Source organism: Amblyomma americanum, chromosome 1 (genome assembly GCF_052857255.1).
Source record: "Amblyomma americanum isolate KBUSLIRL-KWMA chromosome 1, ASM5285725v1, whole genome shotgun sequence".
Classification (NCBI taxonomy): Eukaryota; Metazoa; Arthropoda; class Arachnida; order Ixodida; family Ixodidae; genus Amblyomma; species Amblyomma americanum.
The window spans coordinates 458,177,145-458,203,692 of record NC_135497.1 but is presented as its reverse complement, the minus strand read 5'-3'; the positions used below and the strand labels follow the sequence as shown (position 1 = coordinate 458,203,692).

The following is a 26,548-nucleotide window of genomic DNA, read 5'->3' as shown; positions in this document are numbered from 1 at the left end:
TGACCATTTACGTCACACCTATTGCTTTTCGTAGCTCATTCAAGTGGCTAAAGTAGGCGCAGGACAGGGTTAATTCGAGGGATATGGCATAGGGGCAGTGTAGTATGTATGGATATCCGAGAAAACTTGAGCCAATGGATAAAAAAATGAGATTAGAGGCAGGCAAGCGAAAACAGTCGACAAATTGCTGGTAGCCACCTTGTGCACAAAATGCAATTTTTTTGTTTTCCAATTCGTTTTTTAGTTAATTAAGGTTATTTACCTAAATTACTAAATATGAACTTTAGGCAATAAATGGGATTTGCACAGTTAGAGAACGCATTCAGAAACCTCCACTCTATTATTGCATCGCCGAGGGTAATCGCGTTTTTGAAATTTTTTGAACGAGTGACTACAATCTCTAGTTGCAACCAGGTGTCCAGCTGTAATAGTTAAAAAGTCAGTCCCCTGAAATTAGTTAGGATTAGTTAGGCGTCCAACTAGTTAACTTTATTCACCGGTTTTCTGACGTCCACCACCGCTTGTATTATTCTTGCGAAGAAGCCGCCTTCATAGCTCAGAAAACCTATTCTTAAAAATATTTATATATATATATATATATATATATATATATATATATATATATATATATATATATATATATATATATATATATATATATATATATATATATATATATATATATATATATATATATATATATATATATATAACAGACATAGCTTCCTTCTAGAGCTAGGAGGCAATACGCTTCATGGTGAGGAAACAATCGTTCTTTTCTTGGCGTTTCGGCCGGGGACCGGCCTTCATCTGAGGGTGCGGTGCAAAAAAGGGCAAATAAAATAACAGGGGGAGGGGGCACGATGCGAAGCTTCATTCCGGATAATATCACACTAATAATGTCAAGAACGCGCATTCTCGGGAGCACGTAGGCATGAAGGCAAGCGTTCGAAAGCATTGTACGGCGTCGATGCTAATCTCTCACATTGAGACGCCACAACGACCCTCGTCAACATGAAAGATACCAGGAGTAGTATGAAATATTTCGTGTCACGCATTTGAGTGGCGTACCCAGCTGCTGGCCGCGGTACTGCTTGTCTCTGTTAGTTTCACCTATCGGTGCCAAAAAAAGGACGCATAATTTTGCTTACGTTGCCTTTTTTTACGCTAAAGCCTTCAAGAGCCCTGCGCCAAGACGGCAGACAGAAGTCCGGCAACTCCACGCAGGATGAAGTGTATGCATGAAGAGAGTAAAACAATCGCATAATAAAAAAGCGCGTGGAATTACTCACATTGGCCGCTACCTTTAGTGTCTTTTGCCCTCATGCAAACAGTACAGATCCGAGGCGAGGCAACCGCTGCCACAAGTCTAAATACTCCATAGCATTGCGGAGCTATATCGCTATATCATGAACAGAGATAATTGCTCCGAGAGCAATTAGTCCTGGTCATGAAAAATGGCCGTAATGCTGTGTAGAGTCTTATACCATGTCAATGCTTGCACACAGCGGACGTGGTGAACAAATGTTGACAGAGATCACCACATATCAGCTAATCTTGCGCCTGGTTCGATGCAGCGGCAGGTTAAACGGTATTCCGGTGCTCGGTCAAAACTAGTTCACTATAGTCCCTGCTGGTCGCTCTAGGGTGCTTTTCACCTCACAACGCCGGTGGCGGCCGCAGCGCGCACGGAGCAGGGAAGAGAACTGACCTTGTCCATGTAGACGTCGCAGGAGCGGCGCGTGAGGTACGGCTGCCCCGTCGTAGGGGTGGTAGGGGTGAAGGTCGTCGGCACCGTGCTCCGTGACTTGCTGTCCAGCTGCTGTGGCGGTGTGAGGGAAGGCGAGCACTTGATCTGGCGGCCGCGTACCGAGAAGCCACGCCGTGTGCCGGCCACGTTCGAGTGGAAGTGCAGTACCGTCTGAGTGGTCGTGAACGGAATCACATCTGCCCAGAAAGAGAGTGAGAGAGGAGCCACACGCCAGCCTTGCTGCTACAACTTTTCTGCTTTAAGGATTTCTGGCAGAGAAACAAGAACTTGAGTGGAGCTCAGAAGTACTTTGGTGTAGGCCAGTTGGTATGACATCGTGAAGAGCAAAACCGCAAAACAGGACGGTACTGAGGCAGGCGACCGCCCTGTGTAGTCGCCTGCCTCAGTCCCGTCCTGTTTTGCGGTTTCGCTCTTCACGATGAGTGGAGCTCACTCAGGTTGACGCTGTCTACGATTAAGTTCGTGGCGGTATGATGAAACCTAGGCCATAGGGTAGCAAACTTAACAGAGACCACCCTCGGACACCTACAGCTATGTAGCAGTTCTGCTAAGCAGCCTGAAGATTGTGAAAGGAATCAGTTCCCCAAACTACCTCTTCCAGGATATTTTCTGTACACCTAGCCGAACTCGCGAAGGAACTACATGGTTACACAAAATTTCAAAGTTAGATGGACTGCTTTCAAAGGCCACAGCCGCATTTCCCTTCATGCGCGGTAATTTTTCGCGCAGGCGTACTCTTCTCTGAGTATTCTATCGGGCCTGTGATGTGTTTATAAGAGTAGTTCCTTTACCTGCCAGATGCTCGTGGCACTTTCTGAAAAAACCCTGGCTTTCACCGAACGAAGTAGCATGCGTGGAAACGTGTGCAAATGTGTCCCAGCACATCGAAACAATTTGATCGACGATCATGTTGCCGCTAACTCCACTCTTGAGTTACATTTCAGCCATTTGGGTTCAGTTTCAGCCAGTTGGCTAGTCGTAGTCACTGGATTTTCTACCACAGCGCAAAACGACTCAACCGACACGCAAGACACACGGGCATGCTGTCAAGAACACAAGAATCTGTTCAGCGCACAACATTGCCCACGAACGCAAGCAAACAACATACAGGTGATCAAAGGGTATGAACGCCTAATTTTTGGTGGCGTTTTTTCCTCTTTGTAATGACGCGTAATACAATTAATATACATAGATTATCACGTGGTCTCTGCACACGACGGACAAATGATGCGCACCTAATGTCCCCTGATGACACATTGCCTTGCGCAGAGGAACGATCAGAAAAAAAGTGCGAGATTCAAACCTATAATGGGCAAACATTGTTACTGGAAAAGAAATTAAACCCGGTGGCCACGTTAGCGACGAGATGGGTGGCGTCCAACATACCGTGGCGTGAAACGGTGGAGGCGCGTTTAAATACTTCCTCGCATGCATATTTAACAGGTTATATGGATGATTTCAGAAAGAGCGAGTTATTCGCGTTAGAAATAATCTGACGGTACAAGCACTTACAGCGCCTGCACGCTTCGGTAAATAACGAACAGAAACGTGGCAAATCAGCGTGTTAAAGGAACAAACATCGAATGCGTAGAAATATTTAACGATCCAAGAAAATACTCAAGAGATTAGCATATTCACTACTCACAGGAGTGGTCGGCAGGGAGTGAACCGCAGTGTCGCTGTCCGCCGAACTCAAGGTAGTCGTACTGGCAGCCCGGCGACGACTCGACGTCGAAAGAGGCGAACACCAGCTCCAGGTGGCAGACGTCGTCTCCAGCCTTGGTGATCACGTAGCGACAGTCTTGGCTGTTCAGGTAGTGCGATGGGTAGTTGGGGCTCTGCACGTAGAACTCCCGCTGGCCGTCGAAGCGCTGGTCGCAGAGGAGGGCCTCTCTGGGCGGATCAGGCGGCAGGACTGCATGGCGGTAAGCTCTTGTACAGGCCTCGCAGTACACTGCGATCACATAATGTCCGAACGCCTCCTTCGCGTGGCGGCCTAGTAGCTGACGTTTTTAAAACGCTTCAATTCTGTCCCTCTGAACATGCCTCAAGCTTCGCGAGAAAAATAACATGAAATGGGCGCAATTAAAAAACAAAACAAACTGGTAGCTAAAACTTGATGGTTACAATTTTCCGAATACGACTCATCTACTTTCTTGAAAGACAGATGCATGTACTGACAGGGATCTCCAAGTATTCGCGCTGCAGCATCTCGACTGGCGATGTAATCGCGAGAGAGCAAGGGTCGAGCGTGGCATACTCACTGCCGCTGGCCGCCGTGGTGGTGGCTGCCGTGGCGACGGGGTCCCGGTGGGCCGCTCCACAAGGCAGCTGGTGGAAGCGCATGTGGAAGCCCTTGCCGGACACTGATTCATCCGTCTTGAACACCATCTCCGCATTGCCCTCCGTGTCGTACACGATGCGCTCTGGCGACACAGTGAGGTCTGGTCATGCTATGCTGCGCTTCGGTTTTTGCGGCAGTTGACACTCAACATTTTTTTTTTCATTTTAATGCGACTTGTTCATTCTTTATTACTTAAAGCGCAGGCAGACTGCGCTCCTAATAAAGTGAGCTTTAGGTTCTAATCTACAGAGATTGAATAAAGCCTCATCTGGTCGATGGCATCCTTTACCGTTTAGCATTCGAAAGGACGCGTGACGTATAAGTACAGTTATAAAATGCATATATGCGAGATGACAAGTATAGAAGCATTTGTGCCTCCCGACTGGGCTTTCAGTATTGTAATCAAAAGTCTATTTTTTTACATTGGCTCTAGAAACGACGCACGCACTAAGCAACTCGTCATAAAGATCATTATTCTACGCTTTATATAAAGGCAGCTAGCTATTAGTCAGATTTGCAGAACAAGTGTACTGAATGAAGCTAAAATAATACTGACGGACCCAACTTGTTGCAACTTTAAGCGTAAGAAAAGGTAAGTGCAGCTGCTGGTACTCTATCGCCATAGAGGTACACGTCATTCTCATGTACAGGGTAAAGGGCATCACTGCACTTTTCTCCCAACAACTCGATCCTTCGTGTTCGACAACCTCCTGCGTTCGTTTTCCGTTTGTTATTTGTTTTTTTTCGAACAAAACTTTAGCAGCCGAGATTTTCAGAGTGCTTAACAACCTGCTCATGCCAGACGATGAAATTCGTCATTGATTCTGTGTGCTATCAAGTGTTTGCAGGCCTTCCTACCGTCATGTTATTTCACATAACCTAAAAGATTAAAACATGGAGCGGGCGTAAATGTGCAATTTCAGGCACCCTATAGGACAACCTCGTTAGTGTTTTCGACATCGGCAACCGTGCTAGTCCAGTTAAGTGCAGAAAAAAATTCGGGAAGAGCACAAAAAGTGTTGCTTACGTGACATGGCTGACATGCGGCAAATGGTGCCACGCTGCCTAAGACACACTCAAAACCTGTAACGGAGCCTCACAGGCCACCTAGCTGTGCATTGCAAACAGTGTTGTGGTGCACCTCTTTCGCAGAAATGGTGCGTTGTGTTTGGTAGCAGCGTCATTGTGCACAGAAGAGAGATTGTAAAGGCGACACGGAATATCCAAGCTGGTTAGAACTGGGACAGCATGGGGTAAGTCACGTTGTCTGAGGAAGTGTTTTGGGCAACAAACAGTTCATAATATACAAACTAAGTAGAACACGTTCTACTGCACAAAACAAGCAAAAAAAAGCAAATTGTACACACTACGCCAGTTTCATCTTCGCAGCCGTGTCATGAAATCAGTAGCACAAAGGAGTGAAAGAAACAGGAAAATAGTAGCATTTTAGTGACCGGACTCTGCTGTTGCTTCTCCTTATATTTTCCTGTGGCCACACGACCCGGCTTTCACCTTGAAGCTTTGTTGAGGTTGCCCTCTTATTGTGTTTTGTTGTTTTTTAATTTTATCTCTGGTTGAGAGGTAAATACTGGTTGCTTCTGCTTGTCGGGCCGTGTTGGTGGTGGTGAAAACATTTATTAATCATAGAGAGAGGTGTTGGGGGTCGTGACCTGAAGGGTCACGCCCTTACAACCAATAGGTGGGATGCCTAGTCAGGCACCCCATTGGCGGGTGCCGCAGCCCGGGCGCGCTGCGTTAAGGCCCTTTGGGCCTCGAGGGTGCAGCAGCCCGACAGGGTCGCCTAACAGTCCTCTCGGATGGGGTTTGGGATAGGAGGGGTTCTGCTGGCAGGCCCACACCATGTGGTAGGTGTCAGACACCTCCCCACAGTGTGAGCACCGCCCGTCGAATTGGGGATCGAAATGCTTTAGAGTTGCCGGGCACAGCATCGTGTTAGTGAGCAGGCGCAGGAGTACCCGCTCGTTGGCCTTCCCCAGCCCTTAGCACATTGTGGGAAGAGTTTAGTGCGTGGATTTGTAGTAATCGCATATTTCCTTAAAAGTGTAAACCGGATTGAAATCGGAGTACCGGTCAGCGTCGGGTCCCGTGGGAAATGCCCGGAGAGAGAGCGCGCGGACGGCGGCGTCGGCTGCTTCGTTTCCGCGGAGGCCTTGGTGACCTGGAGCCCAAACGATAGATCGGTGCGCAGGATCCGAGTCTCGGCTACAATTTTGGTAGATGCGATAACCCAGGGGAGTAGCCCACCCTTGCTCGATGTTTCGACAAACCTCTCGCGAGTCGGTCATTGTGTATTTGGAGGAGCAGTCGGAGGCTGCCAGGGGGGTGGCAACCTCTTCTGCGTGAATTACTGACTGGGCCTTGAAAGTAAGGCCGTCTACTGTTTTGCCCTCGTGGGCGACCGCGGCCGTGTGCCATCCCCTGTGGTCCGGGCCGGAGGCGTCCACGTAGAAGACTCCTGGTCTGCTCCCAAAATGGTGGTGCAAGGCTTCCACCCGTGCCAGGCGTCTGCCATTATAGTCCTCTTTGGACATGTTGGTGGGGAAAGGCCGCACGTGGAGGGCGCGTCTCCAGTGTACGGGAAGGTGGCATCTGTCCTCTGTGAATTGGGTGTGCTGGATGTGAAGACGGGCTAGAAGGCGGCGGCCCGACCCCGTCTTTGTGAGACGAGTGTATTGGTTGTTGAGGTGGTCCTGCCGAAGCTCCCTGAAAGTGTTCACCATCCCCAGTGCCATGTGGTGGCTGGTAGCGGTAGAGACCGGGAGGTCCAGCGCTCGTTTTATGATTTGGCGGAGGATGAGCTCAAGGGCATCCTCTTCCTGTTTCCGCAGGTGGAGGTAGTGAGTCGAATACAAGATTCGACTGGTCACTAATGCGTTCGCCAGCCGCAAGGCGTCTTTGCATCGTAACCCACCGCGCTTGTTGGAAACCCGGCGGACCACGGCCCACCTGGTCCCCCACCTGCCGGAGCTTGGCGAGTGTTGTGTCGCCGCGTCGCTGATTGTGTGTGAAGAGTCCGAGGAGTCTGATTTCTTCGGATTCATGAATGGCACCGCTTTGCAATGAGAGGTGAATTTGTGTCGAGCATGTGCGCGAGGGGCGCAGATGCACGAATTTTGATTTTTGCGAGGAGCATTGCAGACCACAGTCTCGGGAATAGCGGTCCGCTATGCTGGCGGCCGTTTGCAGGCTGGTCTCCATGTCCTCTAGGCGTTCTTGCGTAGCCCAAAAGGTGATGTCGTCGGCGTACAGCGCGGGCTGGACCCCTTGAACCTCACCCAGCAGGGCAGGTAGGCACATCATGGCTATGTTGAATAGCAGAGGGGACAGCACCGCGCCTTGTGCAGCCCCCCTCGTGCCGAGCAGGAAAGGTCCATGCTCTTGGTCCTGTGTTTGGATGTAGGACAGTCTTTCTGTGAGAAACTGTTTCACGTATTTGAAGGTATTGGTGCCGCTATGAGTTTGACTCAAGTGTGAGAGCATGACCTCGTGAGTTACGTTGTCTAACGCTCCTTTCAGGTCGAGCGCGAGGACAATTTTGTCGTTTTGGGGGTTTGTGATGGGGTCCAAGTTTTCACGGTTGAGTTGGAGCAGGACATCCTGTGCGGATCTGTGTGAGCGAAATCCGAACATGGTGTCCGCGAAGGTGTTGTATCGTTCGAGGTATTCCGACAGCCGATCCCGCACCATCGTCTCCATCAATTTGCCCACACACGAGGTGAGAGAGATGGGGCGAAGGTTGTCCGTGTCGATCGGTTTCCCGGCCTTCGGCATGAAGGTGACAAGGGTCGTCTTCCAGTAAATGGGGAGGGGGGTTTCCCCCATCCAGATTGCATTGATGTATTCTAGAGGACACTGGTACGCTGAATCAGGAAGATTAGCCAAATGTTTGACGGTGACCTTTCCCGGTCCTGCGCAGTGCCCCTCTTCATATTGGCAAGACTGGCCCGCAGATCGTGAAGCTGGAAAGGCTTGTCCAACTCCGAGTTTTCCCTGCCTGCGTAGGAGTAGGCCGATCTGCGGGCGTCCTGAGTTGTGCACAGGTAGCGATCCCGGAGCGCCTGTGCCAACTGCGTTATATTTCCTTAGAATGAGCGCATGGCATTGTATAGTTGCTTCTGCGTTTCTGTGCGGGTCTGTGTTGGGTTGATGAGGGCTCGGAAGAGCCGCCACTTGTTGCGGCTTGACATCTGCCTCGCCGACGTGTTGCGGCGGTCCATCCAGTTGGAGTCAGTGAATTTTGCCGCGTATTCTGCTGCCTGCCGGGTGAGGTCCGCAATGCGCGCTTTGAGCTTCTTGTGTTTCTGGCGCTTCCAGCGGCGCGTAGGGCCGCGGTGCGCTTCCCAGAGGTGGAGGAGGTGATTGTCCACGTCCGTGACCACCTCTGCGAGCTGTATTTGTTTCTCATGGGAGCGAAGGTGCGATATGACTGACCGAGACCAGTTCGTGTAGCCCTGCTCTGTGATGTTCGTGTTGGCGTCGGATGGAAAATCTTGGCTTAAGGTGGTCCAATTGGGGATGTGTGCATGTGTAGTGGGGCGCTTTAGGGGCCGTGTATAAACAGTGGTGTTGAGGATGCAGTCGTCGCTGCCGAGGGTATCCTCGGTGTTGATCCAGTCTGCGTGTCTTATGTTGCGAGTGAAGGCGATGTCCAGGTATGTGTCTCGGGTCACCGAGTTGCCTGCGCGGGTAGGAAATGCCGGGTCGGTGTGGATGGTGAACCCCAGTGTGGACACCAACTGCGCCAGCATGCGTCAGCGTAATTCCTCCTTACGATATCCCCATAGCTGGCTAGGGGCGTTGAAGTCACCCACAATCAGCAGGGGGTCGCGACCCGCCTATTTAAGTGCACGGCTAAAGATGCCCGCGAAGGTCACTCGCTTCAGTTTCGGGGAGCAGTGTACATTAAGTACGTGTAGGGGAGGATCCGATCGGCGAAGGGGAAGGATCCTTACCATGGCGTACGAGTACGGTATATTGAGATAGAGGTCAGTTTCGGTGGTTCTGTACGACTTGTGTACGAGGAGACACGATGAGGGGTCTCGCTGGAGTGTCACATAGTTAGTCAACTTTACCGCCGCTCCTGGCTCCTGGAGGGCGACCACGGCGGGCAAAGCCTCGAAAGATTCTAGGTAGAGGCGCAGGTTCGCGCGTTTCTGCCGAGCCTTGAAGCCTCTACAATCCCATTGCGTTACGGTTACCAATTTCTGTGTTTTCGGAGGAGGGGAACGCTTGTTAGGCCGTCCTGCAATCATCAGGATTGGAGGTCAGAGATGGGGGCTGATGGGACTCCGCCCAGAGCCAGCATCAGGTGGGAGTACGGGGTTGGAGTCCTCCAATTCCGCGTCTCTAGGATTGCCGATAATTTTCTTGTCCCTGTTGAAGGCTCGGATCCGTTCGAGCCGCCGGCTCGTTCAGGTGGTTTTCGATTTCATGTATCGGCTGATAGCTGCAGGGACCGATCCCGAGCATTTGGTCTCCATGCAGTTCATCGCCGCTTCTACCATTTTCTGGAGATTGGAGGTGAGACGCGCCTCCATCGTGGCCGTTGCCGACGCAAATGCTGGTGGCAGTTCGGGCTCACTCTCCACAGCGTCGTAACTCGGGGTACCCGTTTCAGCAGCTAGCTTTTCTTCTAAATTTTTGAATTTTGGTGAGCTACTGCCCGATCTGTGCTCTAAGCTGCACATTTTGTCTGCGGCGTTCGACATCTACGCCGTAAGCCGAGGAGGGGGAAGCCGGTGAGGAGGAGGGAAGGGAGGAGGCGACTCTTGCCCAGCTGCTCACCTGAGTGTGCTGTTGCTGCGCCGGGGCCCGGGCTCCGGCAGCGCCACTTGGTTTGAAGGCGAGGAGCTGCTTGGCGTCGTCTCCACTAGGGGGTAGCGACGCCGCCTTCTTATTGTTCTTGTTTTTCTTCTTTCGCTTCTTCTCTCCCGTTGACCTCAGTCCGGAAGATGTGGAGGCCGGGTTGACGTCTCCCTCGCGCGAGCCGGTGGCGTGATTGCCGCGTACCGCGCCGCCATTGGCTCCGTAGGCGGGGGGAGCTTGCCTGTTTCCAGGCGCTGGCTTCTCGGATACACCATGTTGGGAGGGCTTGGCTCCGGCAAGATGAAGCCGGCGGAATTTTCCCGTGCAATCTTTCGAGCCCGTGGGGTGGGCTAGTCCACAGATTGCACAGGTTGGGTTGCGCTCGTGTGGCGCACGGCCGTTCTGCGTCACAGTCACAGTTTGGCCACAAATGCTACACTTAGGTGAATTCGGCGTGGGGTAAGTGTCCGCGTGATGTCCCACAGTACCACACTTCACACAGGCCGGAACGGTTCGTTTGCATTCTCGAACGGGTGTGAGTTCCCCATTGTAGTGGACGTACCGCGGGACCGCCTTTCCAACAAAGGTGATCACCGCGATGGATGATTTTCCAAGGCAGCGAATGCTGGCAATCTGGCCGTTTCGCCAGGCAGTTTGGGCGGTGAGCGTTGCGCTGGTTTCCTCGTCGGCGATGCCTCCGATGACGCCGCGGCACACGTCCCCGGTTTGTTTCAAATGCCCGTGTACGGGCAGGGCGCCTTTGCTTGTGGGCAAGCTGAATTCGCCGAGCAGGCGATCGGCGAGGTGCGGATTCCGGGCGCCCACAACGAGCAGATTCAGCTCCCAGCGGGGACGATATTCAGAATGTTCTCGGCAGTAGAAATGCCGAGGTGCGAGTTCAGGGCTTTGCCCAACTCAACCCGTCGGAAGGTATTCCTTAGGTCGGCAGTGACCGTGGGCTTGATGATGACCACGTAGTCTTCAGGGTGCATCTGTGGCATAGGACGGGGCTTCCACAGACGCGACTGGGTTTGGTTTCTACGTGATGAGGCAGGCCCGTGCGCGAGGGCTTGCTGCTTGGCTTGGGAGGCCGCCGATGTGGCAGCCGCCATGTTGGAGCCGGCTCTGCCGCACCGGTTAACAAGTTGATAAAGCTCCTCGTGCTCAAAGCGTGCAGGTTCCGCGGGAGCTTCAGGCTGTGTAGCCGAAACAGTCGTCCAGGCCATTTCGGAAGGGTCGTAGCCTCTTAGAGGGGCTTGAGAAGCCATCTTGAAAGGTGGAGAAGGTGTCACCGCCGCGGGAGCGAAGCAGCCGTTAGGCCTAGCGCCCGCTCCTCGTGGCGAAGTGAAAATCTGCCCTCGCAAACCGAAAATTGGGCCCACTTGATGAAATTTTGTGACTGCAGAGTCCTGGTAATGTTAGGGACCCGCTCGCTCAAATTTCAAGAGAGGCCGAATTGATACGCCGCAAGAAATGGCGACACTTAACGGAGCCGATATGGCATGCATCCGCTCGTGTTCTCGCGTCTCTCTCGGGCCGTGTTGATCTGTAGTGATTTCGGTCTTGTCGCGATAGCGGCTTTGCGGCTATCGCTTTTTTGCCATCTTTATTGTCGTCGGAAATAAATGTGATATTTTGGAATATACTTGCATTAGTGCGCCTAGATTGTGGCTAATAAAGCGTTCGTAGTTAGCGCATATGACCTACATGTCTATTTCTTACCGTCACCGTCTGCTTGCGCTGTTCTTTGAAAACTATCTCACAGAAAGTTTCCGTACAGCGGCGCGTAATAACCCTACCAGACAACCAGCATCACCAACGTATCCACTTCTAGCTAAACAACATTGACAGCAAAGGAAAAACAAAACAAAGGTATGTTAAACTCTTGCTGGGCTCATAAAACGGGTATGATTTAGAGAATCCTTTTACAGCATCTTCTACAGGATTGTTCAGATCGAATATTGACCCTCCGCGATGGCTGAGTGGCTCCGGTGGGGAGCTGCTGAGCTGCTGAGCCCAAGGTCGTGGGTTCGAATCCCTGCCGAAACAGCCTGAAATTTGATGGGGGCGAAATGCAAAACATGTCCGTGTGTTGTGCGATGGCGGCGCACGTTGAAAGACCCCAGGGGGCCGAAATCAATTCGGAGCCCTGCATTACGCTGTCTGTTCTGGCCACATGCGCGGCTTTGGAGTGCAAAACCCTGCATAGAAAACCGACATACCATACCACACCATCCCATACCATAACACGGTGGAATATTTCTCGTATTCCTAGCGTTATGGACGTCGTCGCGCGATGTCTTATATCTCTACATACTTCTTTCTTTCCCTTTCTTGAGCAGGGACACGTTGTACCTGTTTGGGTGGCGGTCGCCCGCATGTTTCTTTTCCCATTTCCTGGGTCTTTCATCACGCTTTTACGCCATATAATAGCAGAGACTGTAGGCTGAAATCGGTAGAAGACCTTGCCTGCACTATTAATGTACCGCGGTTGATGAAGTAAATCTATTTAAAATAAAAATAAAAAACAGTGCTATAAGAAAAATTTTTCAAAATTATAATCATGAAAAAGGGAGAGATTAACGCCTCAGGGACGTTCACTAAACTTTTTTTATTCTTCCTCCTTGTTCCTCCTCTACGGTCATTGAAATCCTCGTTGAAACATATGATGTCTTCTTCAGTAGGTAGGTAAACTTGCCAGATGTAATTTAGCCCTGGTTAAGTGTTGCTTCGTTGATTGTAATCGTGTCTCCCTTTTTTCACTTCGTTTACTGTATGCGCCGCAGGTTCTTGCTTGGTTGTGCTGATTTGCTGATTCTTGCCGCAGCTTCAGTGCCACTGTGTAATATCTCTCGGTCTTCCCTTGAAATGTGATATGATAATGATACATGTGCTGTCTGGTGTATGTTTACTGACTGTGTTGCGTTGGATGGATTTTGTTGTTTAGCTGCATTGCCCCGAGGAAGCAAGCTAGCCCCTGCCTTCAAGCCACAGAAATGACTTCGGGGAACAACGCATGCCGCTAGTCGTATGATCTGACCAGTGTATTTTCCCCATGTGCTGCAATATTCTAACTAGTTTCGGTCTTTATTATTTCTGTTTCGATCTAGAAAAAATTCCCGCCCGAGAATATTTGTGAACCTGCATCCTATACCATCCCAGGATTATCGCACATTTATTCAGAGCCCCTTTCAGAGCCCCTTCAACAGCTCGCTATTACGACGGCCAGAAAAATGAATATGAAAAGCTGAGCTGCTTTGCCTTTACTAGCATGAGCAATCCGAACTCAAGCCAAGGAGGCTGCGTATAATAAGTACTTCGTCACTGTCAGCAATGGCGAGTGAAATAAAATGAAAACTGGTATTCTGGGAAAGGAAATGACGCATTAACTGCCTCACATATCTCTGTGGACACTCGAACCGCGCCATCAGGGAAGGGATAAAGGAGGGACTGGGAGAAGAAAGGAAGAAAGAGGTGCCGTAGTGGAGGGCTCCGGAATAATTTCGACCCCCGGGGGATTTTTAAGTGCACTGACACGGGAGCCTTAGCGTTTCGCCTTCAACGAAACGCGGCCGCCGCGGTTGGGTTCGAACCTGGGTAGTTCGGATCAGTAGCTGAGTGCGAGAACCACTGAGCCACAGCGGCGGGTAATACCGAGTGGGCAACATATCAGTTTGTGTTCTAAATAGACAACCGCAAAAACCTATCTAATAGGTATCCTGTTTCTACAGCCAGAGCTGTATATGCGGCAACCCTGCAACGCAGGTGCAAGCGTGTCAGCGGGTGAGGGAAAGCAGATGAATGTGAGGGTGGAAGGTGGGAAGGGAAGGAAAATCGCAGTGCCAGCACGCTAGGCTCTACTAGCAGAGAGAGGGAGAGGTATGGTTTCTGATATGCAGCGGCGGCCGGCGCCAGGGGAGGCACAAGATAGCGGACACCTCCCCAAAGATCTGCCAGGTGTTTTCTTCAATTCTTTAGTTTTTATTTGCTTCATAATCATCATCATCAGCCTGACTAAGTCCATGTGAAGGTTGTTACTTTCTACGCTTGACGATACTCACAGCAAGCAGTCTATATTTCATAACATCTCAATCTACTAAAGATTCAGAAACCCAGCTTACGAAGTTGGTTGTGGTGTGAACCTAACGGTATTGAAGCCTCTTCGGTGCTTTTTAAGTGCGAAAGCACTTCTAGCCGCACTTCCCGGGCTTCAGCTGTGTTTGTGTATGTGTGTGAAGCCTGTGAGCAGCAAGTGAAACTGGCTCACTGGGTCAGTGGACACCTCAGTCGCCCTGTGAGTAGGCGGTGGTGTCCACCTACAAATTAAAGACATTTATGCGCCTTCCCTTTTCTCAAAACCAGCGGAAGGTTTATACTCCGTTGATTTCGAAGAAAGGCGCATAACTGGCTTCCTGGGTTAGTGGACACCTCAATCGCTCTTGCATAGTACGTGGCGGTGTTGTCCACTTGCAAAAAACCGTGCCTTCGCACAATATTTTGTGCTTAGCAATGCTAAACCGCCAGCCATTTTTTAGGAACCCAGAGGAACAGTTCCGGCGCCGCATAGGCAGTGTAGGTTGCCTATAGAGGGGAAGACGGCACAGTTGGTTTGGATTATGGGGGTTTGACTTCCCAAAGCGACTTCGGTTATGAGGGACGCCGTAGTAGAGGTCTCCAGCAATTTCGACCACCTGGGGTTCTTTAACGTGCACTGACATCGAACAGTACACGGGCCTCTAGAATTTCACCTCCATCGAAATTCGACTGCCGAGGCCGGGATTGAACCAGCGCCTTTCGGGTCAGCAGCCGAGCGCCGTAACCTCTGATCCACCGCGGCGGCTGGCACAGTTATCGCCACTACAAAAGAAATTAGCGCGGAAAAAAAATGAATACAGATATTTATGCCGGCAAGCTCCGCACGCCAGAGAACCATGGATCACTGACTAGTAACAGAATTATAACATTACAGGGCGCTATTGGGGCAGGACGGGGTAAAACCCTTTCCTGCATGTGAGCAAGCGTGTGCCGGATAAGGAGGTGCGGAAGCTTTGAATAAAAATCAGTATAATAGCGCAAACAAACAAGGCGAATTAGCGAAAAGCTTTGCAAACAATTGTGAATTGAGCCCAAACTGATTTGAACAAGGTGCTCTTTTTTCTTGACAAACACATGATGCGAATGAGTATCAAATTTGTACGGCCGCGGATTTTTATCCCTGCCGTCAGCGATGCCAGATAAAACTGGTCATTCAGCCAGCAGGCAAGAGTTAGCTGTTAAAAGCAGTGGCCTCTCACACATAAGGCCCGCAGGCCACTTGCGATCTGCACAGCCTTCTCGTGCAGTCCGCTGGACCTAAGTGTTTCAGCATTTGTTCCGGTACAGTGTCTCTCATTCTCCCCCGCCCCCTTTTTTTGCGTTTGAACTATAGCTATAAAGAGCATGACTACAGCACTACAGCTCATCATTGTGTTTTCAGTGTTGCTCTTTAGTACTTTAGTCATAAATCGCCGACTAGCTCGCCCCCTTACCCGATCGTAAATAGTTCCTCGACGTCCATTCATGGTTGATACCGTCAACGCTTACTTGTCTTCCCTTTTTTTTTAGAAATACACAGAAAGTTTGAATACGACAGGCAAAAAAAACTTTGAGAGGATAACAAAAGAGTTTAAATGTTTAGTTCTTGCTTGAATTCACTTTTGCCTCCCTCGGTTACTTAGTTCTTTCTTTTCTACCCTGGACCACTAGCTCTTTTCTCCTCTTCCCATTCGGGATACCGTCCCGCGACGAGCAAAAGTATCTCAGTGCGGCCCGCGTAACGAGATGAGGTTAAGACCCCCGACGTAAATGAAACCTTTCTTTGTTTTTTCAGCAAATAGCGAAGCTGCAAATCAACGCACTCAAGCGTAGCGAACAGAGCCAGCAGTCCGTTCCTGCGTGGCGGTCAGTACCATGCATGCTGAACGGTAGATGACGCCGTTCTGCATGTTCAACCAGCGGCTGGCCAGAAACGCTGCAAGCGAGGGCTTAGTTTTCTCGGCTCGCGTGCTCCTCCGCATTCATGCACACCGAGACGGCATTGTGAATTCGCACTCGATAAACCGGCAGCATATACTGCGTGCTTTAGCGAAAAGGCATTTCCCATTATACACATATGCGCGAATTAATCAGGTTCACATTTACAAGGGAAGGTCCCCTAGAGCGAATAGAACATAAATCGCCTTCACAATGTTTAAATTGTGCGACACGAAACTGCGAGGTCTCCGCACTTACTAAGCATTTCCGGCGTCTCCTATAGAAGCATTCGCATCGACCTAGCGGAGACCTTAACACATGCCCTAATAAGCTCTCACCCTAACAACGGTGAGGGCGTATAGAACATGGAGCTGAGCAGGATGTGGCATTTGAGGTAAGCCTCTTCAAGAAGCTGATGAATACAAGTATCTTGGCGCCACGCTAACAACGCAAGGTGGACTTCCAGTGTTACCAACTTTCGCAATCGCAAGATTTGTTTACTTAGCCGACGCTTCGGGATACGCTCCTGTCCTTTTTTTTCCACATCTATTAAATACGGCCGAAATTAAAACACAGATATGTTGCCTGGATTACCACTGTAAAAGATACAGCGATGCTTTTGAAAATTCAAAACACGCTGTTCTTTTCATGCAGGTAAAGCACATTCATGCAACCAAAACAGCAGAGGCATCATAATAGCCTTTGCGACTACGACCATTCTGTTTATTGCTAAATCACAAAATTGCGTTAAAGCATCTACCTTACTGCACTTAAAACACACATGCACCACCATGTGTCATGACGCTTACCTCGTACTTTGCAGGTACTAATCTATACAAATCTTCCGCCTTTCCCTGCATTACTCAGGATCGGAACCGCCCCCACTTTTATGTTATACCACAATCCTCTCAGTTAGTTTCTTTCTTTGTTCTATGTATTTTTATATTTCCTTTCATGCAAGCTCGACACATGTTTCTACCAGCTCACCATGTGAATGGTGCGTAATAAACTGCTCAGGGATATCATTTACAACGCTGCTTTTTTTTTGTTCGGAGAGAGGGGAGGCCTCTTGCTTAGTTTCCAGGCTCGCACTGCTTCACTTTAAAATGCACCATAAAGACGTGAATGAGCATCACTAATAAACCTTTCCATTGCTCTCACTGACACGAACACTGCTGAAGGAGCTGTGCTGTTTTGTTTTCGGAAAACATTCAACCAACTTTTCCAAGTACGCAAGAGTTGATGTGAGGGCTTGTTGGTGTGTCATGTTTATGCACAGCACAAGGAACGATGACGAGAAAGAAGAAGAGGACGGAGTAGCTGGCGCCGAGGAAGGACCCCCCGTTAACCCGAGCCTTGACTCGCTGCTATCGAGAGCACTCACTGCGATGTCCCCGGAGCATGGTGCCGCAGTAGCGGTCCCTGTCGATCTGAAGGAAGTCCCTGTCACAGCGAGGCGTCTCCTCGACGTCGAACTCGCGGAAGTGCAGCTCCACCGAGCAGAAGGCGTCCGAGGGCCGGCTGATGGTCACGCGGCACAGCATGTTGCCGCGGTAGGCTGTCGGAAAGCCATAGCTGGTGATGTCGTCGCTCAGCCGATCCGTGCAGATGTCGCACAGCGGAGGCGGGGGCAGCACTGCGGGGATGCGCGGTAAGAACCGGTGAAATGTGATTCCAGAACACACACACAGTCAAGAAAAAATTGGGACATATCAGAAGACAGTAGAACATTCAAACAGGGAAATGAGCAACAACTAATAAGAGCCAAGCAAGATGCGGCAGCGTGACTTAGTCAACATTACTCGGCCGAACGCTGAAGTGAACCGTAATTATCACAAAAATGGTTTAAGATCAAAAACAAAAAAGTCGAAAAATTCAAACAGCAAAAAACAAAATTCTCGCCTAAGTCTTCCGCCGATCATTGGCCATGAACACACCTAAGTCTTCGCTCTCGTGAATTGGAACCAATCAGAGATGAAAAAGAATTAAAAAATGAGCCTTTTTGATGTCATAAAAGCTGCAAAGGACCTCCGTTATCTCGCTGACAGAGATCACGCCTGTGTTCTGCAAATGGAGCTGTGGACTAGTTGGTACGTAGTTCCCGTTTAATGCGCTGTTCTGCATCACAGCCTGTGTTTGGATAATTCTTCTAGTGTCTGGTAGAGAGGCGCTACGGTTACATACGATTGGAATATTTTCTGCGTTTGTGATACCTCGCCTGTTGCTCTCTAGGAAGCGTTTCTTGTCGCTGACCAGTGTCACTCACATTCTTATGCACTGCGAAACGTCGCCGCTTTCCTACAAATTCTATAAAATTTCATGGAAGGGACCATTGTGCACTCATTCGAGCGCCATGTTTTGAAGCATGGCACTCTGAAGCACACTGAAGCACTGGCACACTGAAGCACTGCAAGAATGCCGACGGTAGGATCGGCGATTACAACCAGCCGCGGTAGGGCCTAAAATGAGGTCACAATTAAACAGCTTTTCGTGTGCATTCGCATACAAGATATTATGTCTCCAGATGATATATGCATCCTTTACTCTAGTTTGGAAAAACTAAGAAAATATTCTCTAGCTCCACAGCGCCGCCAGCACAGCGAGTGGTATAGAGTTCCTTTCATAAAAATTGCTCACGGCCTAGCTCTAGTAGGCCAGGATATACGTAGCGAAAGCGCGGCGACTTCTGGACCGGAAGAGGGCATTCACTAGATGCGGGTTTATTCATGACCAAACCTCGAGCCGTCGTGGCAGAGTGCGTCTCCGCCTCAAGCGCTTAAGGCCTAGGTTCGATTCCCAGCCTCGACACAGGTTTTTTTTTATTCACTGAGTGTGCGGGGGTTTCAGTGGACCCCATAGATACCGCCACCGAATACGCTGGTTAGCGGTTAAGCGCGTAAGAGCGCGTAAGGGTAAGGGCGGCTCCGCGACGACGCGCGCGGTGTGACGTCATGCCAGATGGCGCTCGCGTGGCGTTCGCCCAGCTGCGGCGGTTGTTAGGCAACGGCTCAATCTCTGTCTCTGTGTCTTCTCGGAGCACCACCACAGCGAAATTGCAAGTTCGTTGCCAGTAAAGCTTTGGCTTTCAAAATATGGCCCACGGCAGCATGGCCCAGCAACGCTACCATTATCACGAGCTGGCTGCTCTGGAATGTGACAGTCAACAAATTCCAAGTTAAACGTTTGACTCATACTCGCTCCAACGCTCCCGAAAAGCGGAAACGCTTCGCGCTGAAATTTTACCAGGGCAAGATGAGGTCACTCACTGCAGGTCTAAACGCCATCGCAGGACCTCGTGGCAAAGCCTCAATTGCTTATTCACAGTGGCTTTGTTTTCACCACTAAAACCGCCCACCCGCGGTCCACACGACAGTTCAGATGCAGGCATCCCTCCATGACGCCGGTAGCGCTGAAGGAGCAGAGCAAGGGTAATCGCAGCGCTAAATTATACCCAGAAGTAATTAGGAACAAACCAAGGACGCTGACTCATGTACGTTTGTCCGTTTACAGTACCGCCGTGATTTTTCACTCTTCGCAGCCCCGCGAAGTAATACCAGCGCAAAATGGCGCCAATCGGAAATCTAATTCATGAAATACAAATGCAGTTTGTGTTTGTGTATTTTATGGTGTAGAAGAACAAAACGTGACTTCGGCGACGATACCACGCGCGGCGAGGCCATTTCGTAAATGCGCAATGCGCGAAAGCCAACTCAACGAGCTTTCACAAACTTATACTTGATGCTAGATATTTGGAACCAGAGTGCCTCACGAGGGCTACCGTTTAGTCACTCTACAAATTCTCGCAGCGAACGCGTACCAGAAGTGGCAGTGCCGCTCTGAGGCCGCTTACTCGCTCTTTCGCAAGGACGCTTTTTTTCGCGTTCTTTTGTCGTCCTGTTCAAAACTATCTCCCCATAAGATATCCTAGCGTATTGTAGCTGTCCCCATTTATGCTAGCTTCACTTCTCCAAAAACTTAGCTTAACTGTATAAACAAGCTACAAACTCATGTTAACGCATCGGTCTCTCACGTAGAGGTCGAAGCAATAAAAAAGAAAACGCTGTATTACCAGCAGCCAAAGACTGCTTTCTCAAATTCTGTGAATGGGATGCATATTTTTCGTTTTCTTCAAAGTGTTTCTGCTGCATGCACGTTACATCTTCGTGCATTCTCTAGTTGCCATAGTGTGATTGAACTTGGCTTGTGCGTGAGAACTGACTACCCCGTACACACGGCTCGCACCTGTACTTGATCTTGCAGGCATGAGGTATCACACTACGCGCCACAAAACAAAACCTTACCGCTTCCGGGGTAGCAGGTGGTTATCTGACGAGCCTTGATGTGGAAGCCCCGCCGGTTGTTCTGGTTGTCACTGCTGAAGTGCATCAGCAGCTGGTCCCGGTTGAACATGAACACACCTGCGAAAAGCGCTCGCGCTGTTCCTTCGGGCGGCACAAATGTACGCATCCGCAGGATGGCACAGCCGCAGGAGCAGGAAGTGCGGCACGCAGTTTGAGAGCGCATAGCCAGGTCTGTCTACGCGGCTAAACATTCAACAACTGTTCTTCAAATTCTACCAGAAGGCTGGCGACAGCGCTGGCGAGCAAGTCACCGCTGTGTTACAGGCCTCCCAGTGTGCCGATCACAGCTAGGTTGCGAGGCCACCGGTTACGGATTTACGACTTGTGAAACAGCGGAAAAAAAAGACATCCGCAGAAAGAAGACAGAAGAGGCGCCGAGTTCGTCTTCGTTAATTCCAAGTGCACAGTCCTCTGACAGACACTCAAATAGAGTGACACTCAAATCGAGCGTGGGCGACAGGACTAATAAGTGAGCCTGATGAACCACAAGGTTAGGGGCAAAAAACAAAACACAACTTAACGCCTCATCGAAATTCGCACTTCAATTGGAAGCAGCAGTTGCTACGTTTTACTGATGTTCTTTTATGGACAATAATAAGGTCTCTGAGATATCTACGAAATTGTACTTGCTTCCGGATATATTAACGTGATAATGTTAAGGGCTCCGTGTAGCAGAAAAGCCGGTGTCGGCGTTCTTGTTGACGGCGTTGTAGCACGAGAATCTCGAATCTGCAAATACATAATAATTTGCGGAGAAACGGGGAATCGAACCCAGGTCGTTTAGATTGGGGGCGAGTACGCGCAGAACACGCTACGAAGGCACTCTTTTTCTTTACTGCATGGAAGTCAAACCCGCTAAGCTACCAAATGCTTTAGTACAAGCATACTATTCCGCGATGGAGACACACATTCTCATGTCGTCGTACACTGCACTCCGCCAGCCCATCAAAATTGCGGGAGACATACACATGCGTCATGAATCGGCAACCATTCAGGCGGCCGGTCCTGTGCAGCACAAACCCCCCGCACCAAGGCGCACTGTTCACTGAACAGAGACTTACATGAACGAGGTGGTTCTGCGTGTCCGTGAATGCGTAGTGGTATTTGACTTCGTAAGGTGCCTGTGTATTGATGCGTATATGAGTAATTATGAGTATGTGAATTTTGAAACGATACGTGGTAACAATCGCCTTCTATTCTAGAAAGCATTGCAAGTGACAGCCATGAGCTGTGAAGTCTGTTAGGGTACCTCGATGCGCGCGCCCCCGCTTAGGCTGAAGTCACCCTTTGATCCACTCGACGCCGCCTAAACCTGTTTTCGTGCGCTCCCTCCGCCATTGTGTTGCTCACGTGAACCTCTCCGCTCTATAGTGCGGGCGTCACTGCTGCGTGCCTGCATTCGCTCGGCTTTCATCGCCGTGCAATACCTGGATGTCGTGTTCCTCAGTGCTCCAACATTCGAGAAATGGTTGGAGGATGTTCCATTTTCGAAGAGACCTGTGGCTGGTCCGGATCAAGCGTGACAAGTGGCAACCGAAGAACTCCTCGTGTATCTGTGATGTAAGTGCCGCATGTTGGTTCAGCGCTGTTTTTTTTTTGCGATTTACCGCTTTTGTGTTTATCCAGCTAAGTGTATATATAGTACAACATTTGTATTGGTCAGATGTAATTTTCGCACTATTCGTCTTGATGGCGTAAAAAAAGGCACGCTTCAATGCCGAACCGACCATTGCCTGTCGCTTGCCTGTTTGCATCCGAAAATGCACGACACAATGTTTTCGCTCGTGAATGCGTACCAAGCGTGCTTTCGCCGCTTCTGTTCGTTAGAAATTATAATTGGCTGTACGAGGCGCTTGTCAGCGAACCGCGGCCAGCACGAATCAAGGCACAGAGCACGAGAGCAAGCGAGGGCACATAAGCTGTGGCAATTACTGTGCATCTGGGTCGTCTAGGAACCAATACGGATTAATTTAACACTTACGATTTCTTGAGTGTTTGACACGTATTCTGCGTTGGGTAGCGATATTTCGTCCAACGACGCCACATTAGGTCGGTAAATGAGATTAACAGAATATGCTGTTATGTGCAGATTGATGCGCTCATTCGAGTAATTCGTCTGGTATATTTGGACTACTTTGGTTTCTTGCGTACTGTATTCATTGATTTCATTCTCGAGCAGAAAATGTGGGGCTAATACTACTAATAAATTCATCTGCAGGCTCATTTTCAAAGGAAGAGCTTCGAAAAAAACCGCGCGGACGAATGGAAAAAGCTCAAGTGCAATGCTGTGCCTGGCCGGAATATGAAGTTCCGCGAAAGTTTTGCTTCGAAGCCTGAATTTTGAATCTATGTATATATGCAATTACAACTGTTTTGTCCATTACAGTAAAGTATTTAACAAAGATGTCTGCTTTGAAAGAGTACAATAATGTTCACGTTCCCATAAAAAGAAATAATGGTAACTTGATTGGGTGTTTTCGTAACCACTAAATAAATGATTTCATGTTTGTTCGGGTAAAAGTTGGTGTTCATTTAGGTATGCCCGGACGATTAGGCGAGTGATTATATTTTATAACGGTTGCTGATAATCTTTGTTCAAAACGTGCGAAACCAAGATGCTAAGTCGTTGACCGAATCTGCTCAGTTTTCTTACCCATCCATTGCACTCACTTGTATTGGAACATTCATAGTTAAAAATTTAAAAAAGAACGCCAAACAAGCTTCGACAGAAATCACTCGATGCATTTCAGTAATTGTAATAAACTTTGTAGTTTGAAAGTAACTACAAAAGAAGTGAACAGGATTAAATGCTTTCAATTGAGGGAGATGTAGTCTAAAATAAAATTTCCAACTCTCTAAAATTTCCAAAGCTGTCCAACAAATTATAGTATTTTATTCACATGTAAAACAAAAGCGCACCACAAGACTCCTTATTTTTCTTATTTTAAGCGCCCACGGCAAGCGAAAAGCGAGCAGACCTCCCCCCACGAGAACGAAACCTGCATGCCGCGGGCGCGAGTATGGCAGCCGCCGTAGCAGACGACGCAGCTGTCCCCACCCTGAAAGAAGGTGCGGCATCGAGGCACAATACTATGGATGGATGGAAGGTAGGAGCGTCCCCTTTGAAACGGGGCAGTGGTAGTTGTCACCATGCTGAGTTTTTTCCTTAATTTTTGTTTAACTCTGCTGTAAGTTGTTAATAAAATTCTTCATTTTCTTTTAAATACGCCTTCCTACACTTTAAAACTTATACTAGCGGTTAAAGCCCCTCAATAGACTATAGAGGGGCTTTACTAGCGATGGGAGAGTTGCGCCTTCTATGTTGTACAGAAGAAAGTAAATGCGAATAGCTTGCACTGAAGTACGATAGGTGGTGCTATACCCATGTTCGGTTTGAGTTTCGACTTATTGAGCTTTAAGTCCCAAAGCTACTCAGGCTAAGAGGAACGGTGTAGTGGAGGGATTCGGTAATTTCAGCCACCTGAAGTTCTTTAACGTGCACTGACATCGTACAGGGCTTGTGGATTTGAATGTAGAGGACCGGCAGACGAACCCTTGAAAGACATCAACTGGGCCGGACGCGGAGCCCGGGAGTCACATGACGGTTTCACCCCTGCAGGCGGTAGCGTCGGTGCAACCCTTCGCGACCTCTTCGGGCTTCAGACGGGCAGGCAGCGGCAACCAGACCTGTATGCGTTAAGTTAGAGTGGGGCATCTCTCATAGCCTGAGTTGCTCTGTGACGTTAAAGTCTATAAACTAAACCAAACCAAACAACGCAGTCGCGCTGTGGACGTTTAAAAGTGTGTTGAGTTATGAGAGGTAGGTTGCTGTGCGGCTCAAGAGCGTGAGGTGAATGAGAAGGCGATGCGACCGGAACCCGATAACACTGTCGCGTTACACTCTTAAAGACGTAAGCATCCTCCTTTTTTTCTGCTGTATGCTGAAATCCGGGCACTGTCCGTCTGAAATTTGTCCGTGGGAAAATAGGAGAAGCCCAGCTCTTCAAAACAACACTTGCAGAGTTCAGTCAGAGCTTAGAAGATGAGGCGAAGCGCGCTGTGCCGGCAACGATTTTGAATGCCTCCCATTTGTGCAACCAATCCACCATGGAGGTAAGCAAACTGCGGCTGATCCATTCAGGCAATAGCCTACAGAAATTAGTTCCTGAGCAGCTGTCCCCTGCCTTTTCAGCATCCTCGCAAAGACAATGCTCTACTATTCTGTCTTGATTCCGGTTAACTTTGCCTTGTCACTTTTCGAGATTTTTGTGAGGTTTTTAAGAGGTTCAGTGACAAATTTAATTAGCACTTTCAGAGCAAGCTTCACTTTTTTTTATTGTTGTCGCATAAAACTTTTAATAGCTCATAAGAAGACTAACACAAAAGTAACACTATTCTCCTGCATTAAATCCAAGCTCCTGAAAGCTCCAAATGATGCTTTACCGGCGTAGTGTTGGCTGTTGCTAAGCTTTTGTAATTTTTGTAAATGCATTCCAGATATATTTCTGCATACAGGGTCATTTTTTACCTGCACATATTTTTTAACACTGCAAAAGATACATCGGTGCGGTTTGTTGAGCCGTATCATACAGCAAGGCGAACATTATGTATCCCATATGGATCCATAATTAGTCGATTAATTTATTTACCTAATAACTTTTTATTCTTGGTTTTAGGACAAAAAATTATATTGCGAAACTTCTTACCATCAACATCGAAGGCAACCTCAGCTTTCAAATTTTCTTAATCGGCGATGTGGTTCTAAACATCGAACGTCAAAAATACACACTTGAAAGCTCGTTGAGTCGTCTTTCCTGGATTAAATTGATAAAATGGCGTCGATGAACGCGGTATCGTCGCCGAAATGAAGTTAGTTTCTTCTACATCATGAAATACACCAACTGCGTCTGTATCTGAAGCATAATAAGTGCGAGAGACCCCATTTTAACATTTTCTAAATGTGCACTGCGGGAAAGCCAACTCAATGAGCTTTCAAATGAGCGTTTTGGGCATTCGATATTTCGAAACACATCGCCGATTAAGAAAATTTAAAAACAGGGCTCACCATCGATGTAGAAAATCATCAATTCCGCAATATAACCTTATTTCATAAAATGAAAGATCAAAAATATTAGTTAACTCAAAATCATTAACCGTCTAATTATCGATTCATATGAAGTACATTATGTCCGCCAGGCTGTACAATCCTGCTCAACGCACCGCACCGACGTAAATTTTTAAAATAAAAATCTGTAAACGTTAAAAATCTTTCTGTATATTCTGCTAATTCTAGCTACCTGCTTTTCTCTTTACTACTCTTTTTTTTCTGCAGTGGAACCGCCAACTTTGATAACTACATGGGACACAGAGACAATGAACAGAACGAGCGCTTTCTGTTCGTCGTTTTGTACCTAGTCTCTGTGTCCCAGGCCGTTCTGTCAAAGCTAGCGCTTCCATTGCAAGAGTGCTGTACCAACTAGCCCCAACCGTCGGTTTACAAAGAAACGCCAGTGCACCGAAGTGGCAATCAGGAGACACGATGTTTTTTTAAATTCTGCCGAAATGCTCCAAAATCTCTCGCATAATTGGAAGTTGGATATTGAAGAGAATGGAAATTGCACCTTATGTGTTGTTTGCGTACCTCATAGTATATTTATAGGTTTCATTTTATACTGAAAACTGCGTTATATGATGCCTGCTGTCGAGAATGATATCTGGCGCTTAGACCACAGTAAGCATGCCAATTCATGCCACAGCATTGCACGTGGCCGTCACATCTAGCCAGGAATCGAAACTGAAACCTTAAGTTGAACTCCCGGGCGATAATAGCCATCGCTGCTTACCGTATCCGCCTTTCAGAATTTTGTTCACTTCTATCATTTCCAAATGTAAGGAAGACGACGAGCATACGCGCGAGCCGCATGCCATGGCATGGTGCACGCTCCTGGCTGGACTAGCTGACCTCGGACTGCTGTTGGCCCTGCTCCCGCTAAGAAGCTTCTCCGAATAAACCCCACCTTACACAAATAATAACCGTTCACAAAAATGGTTTTGGCGTTAACAGTGAAAACAAAATTGGAGGACGCTTAAGCTTCGCCTTTAAGAGTGGAACGCGACAGTGTGTTGCAGCCCTGCCAGGGAGTCCACGGAACGTCATCGCCAGTTCAGCGTGACCCCTTGCCCGTTAGACAAATGGCTCTGCTACGTACGGTGAAACGGACGCGCGGAGCGGCA

The 26,548-nt window shown here is 48.8% G+C and overlaps 1 protein-coding gene across 1 annotated transcript in view; it reads right to left on the bottom strand.

Annotated features, from left to right (window-relative positions):
* LOC144116022 (cubilin-like) overlaps positions 1–26,548 on the bottom strand; it is a 264,621-nt gene that overhangs the window by 169,698 nt on the left and 68,375 nt on the right. The window contains exons 7-12 of the mRNA XM_077650682.1: positions 21,376–21,435; positions 20,255–20,371; positions 17,338–17,589; positions 4,036–4,197; positions 3,417–3,686; positions 1,712–1,947 (exon numbers count right to left, since the gene is read on the bottom strand). Coding sequence (XP_077506808.1) covers positions 1,712–1,947; positions 3,417–3,686; positions 4,036–4,197; positions 17,338–17,589; positions 20,255–20,371; positions 21,376–21,435 — 1,097 coding nt within the window. The remainder of the gene's footprint in view (positions 1–1,711; positions 1,948–3,416; positions 3,687–4,035; positions 4,198–17,337; positions 17,590–20,254; positions 20,372–21,375; positions 21,436–26,548) is intronic.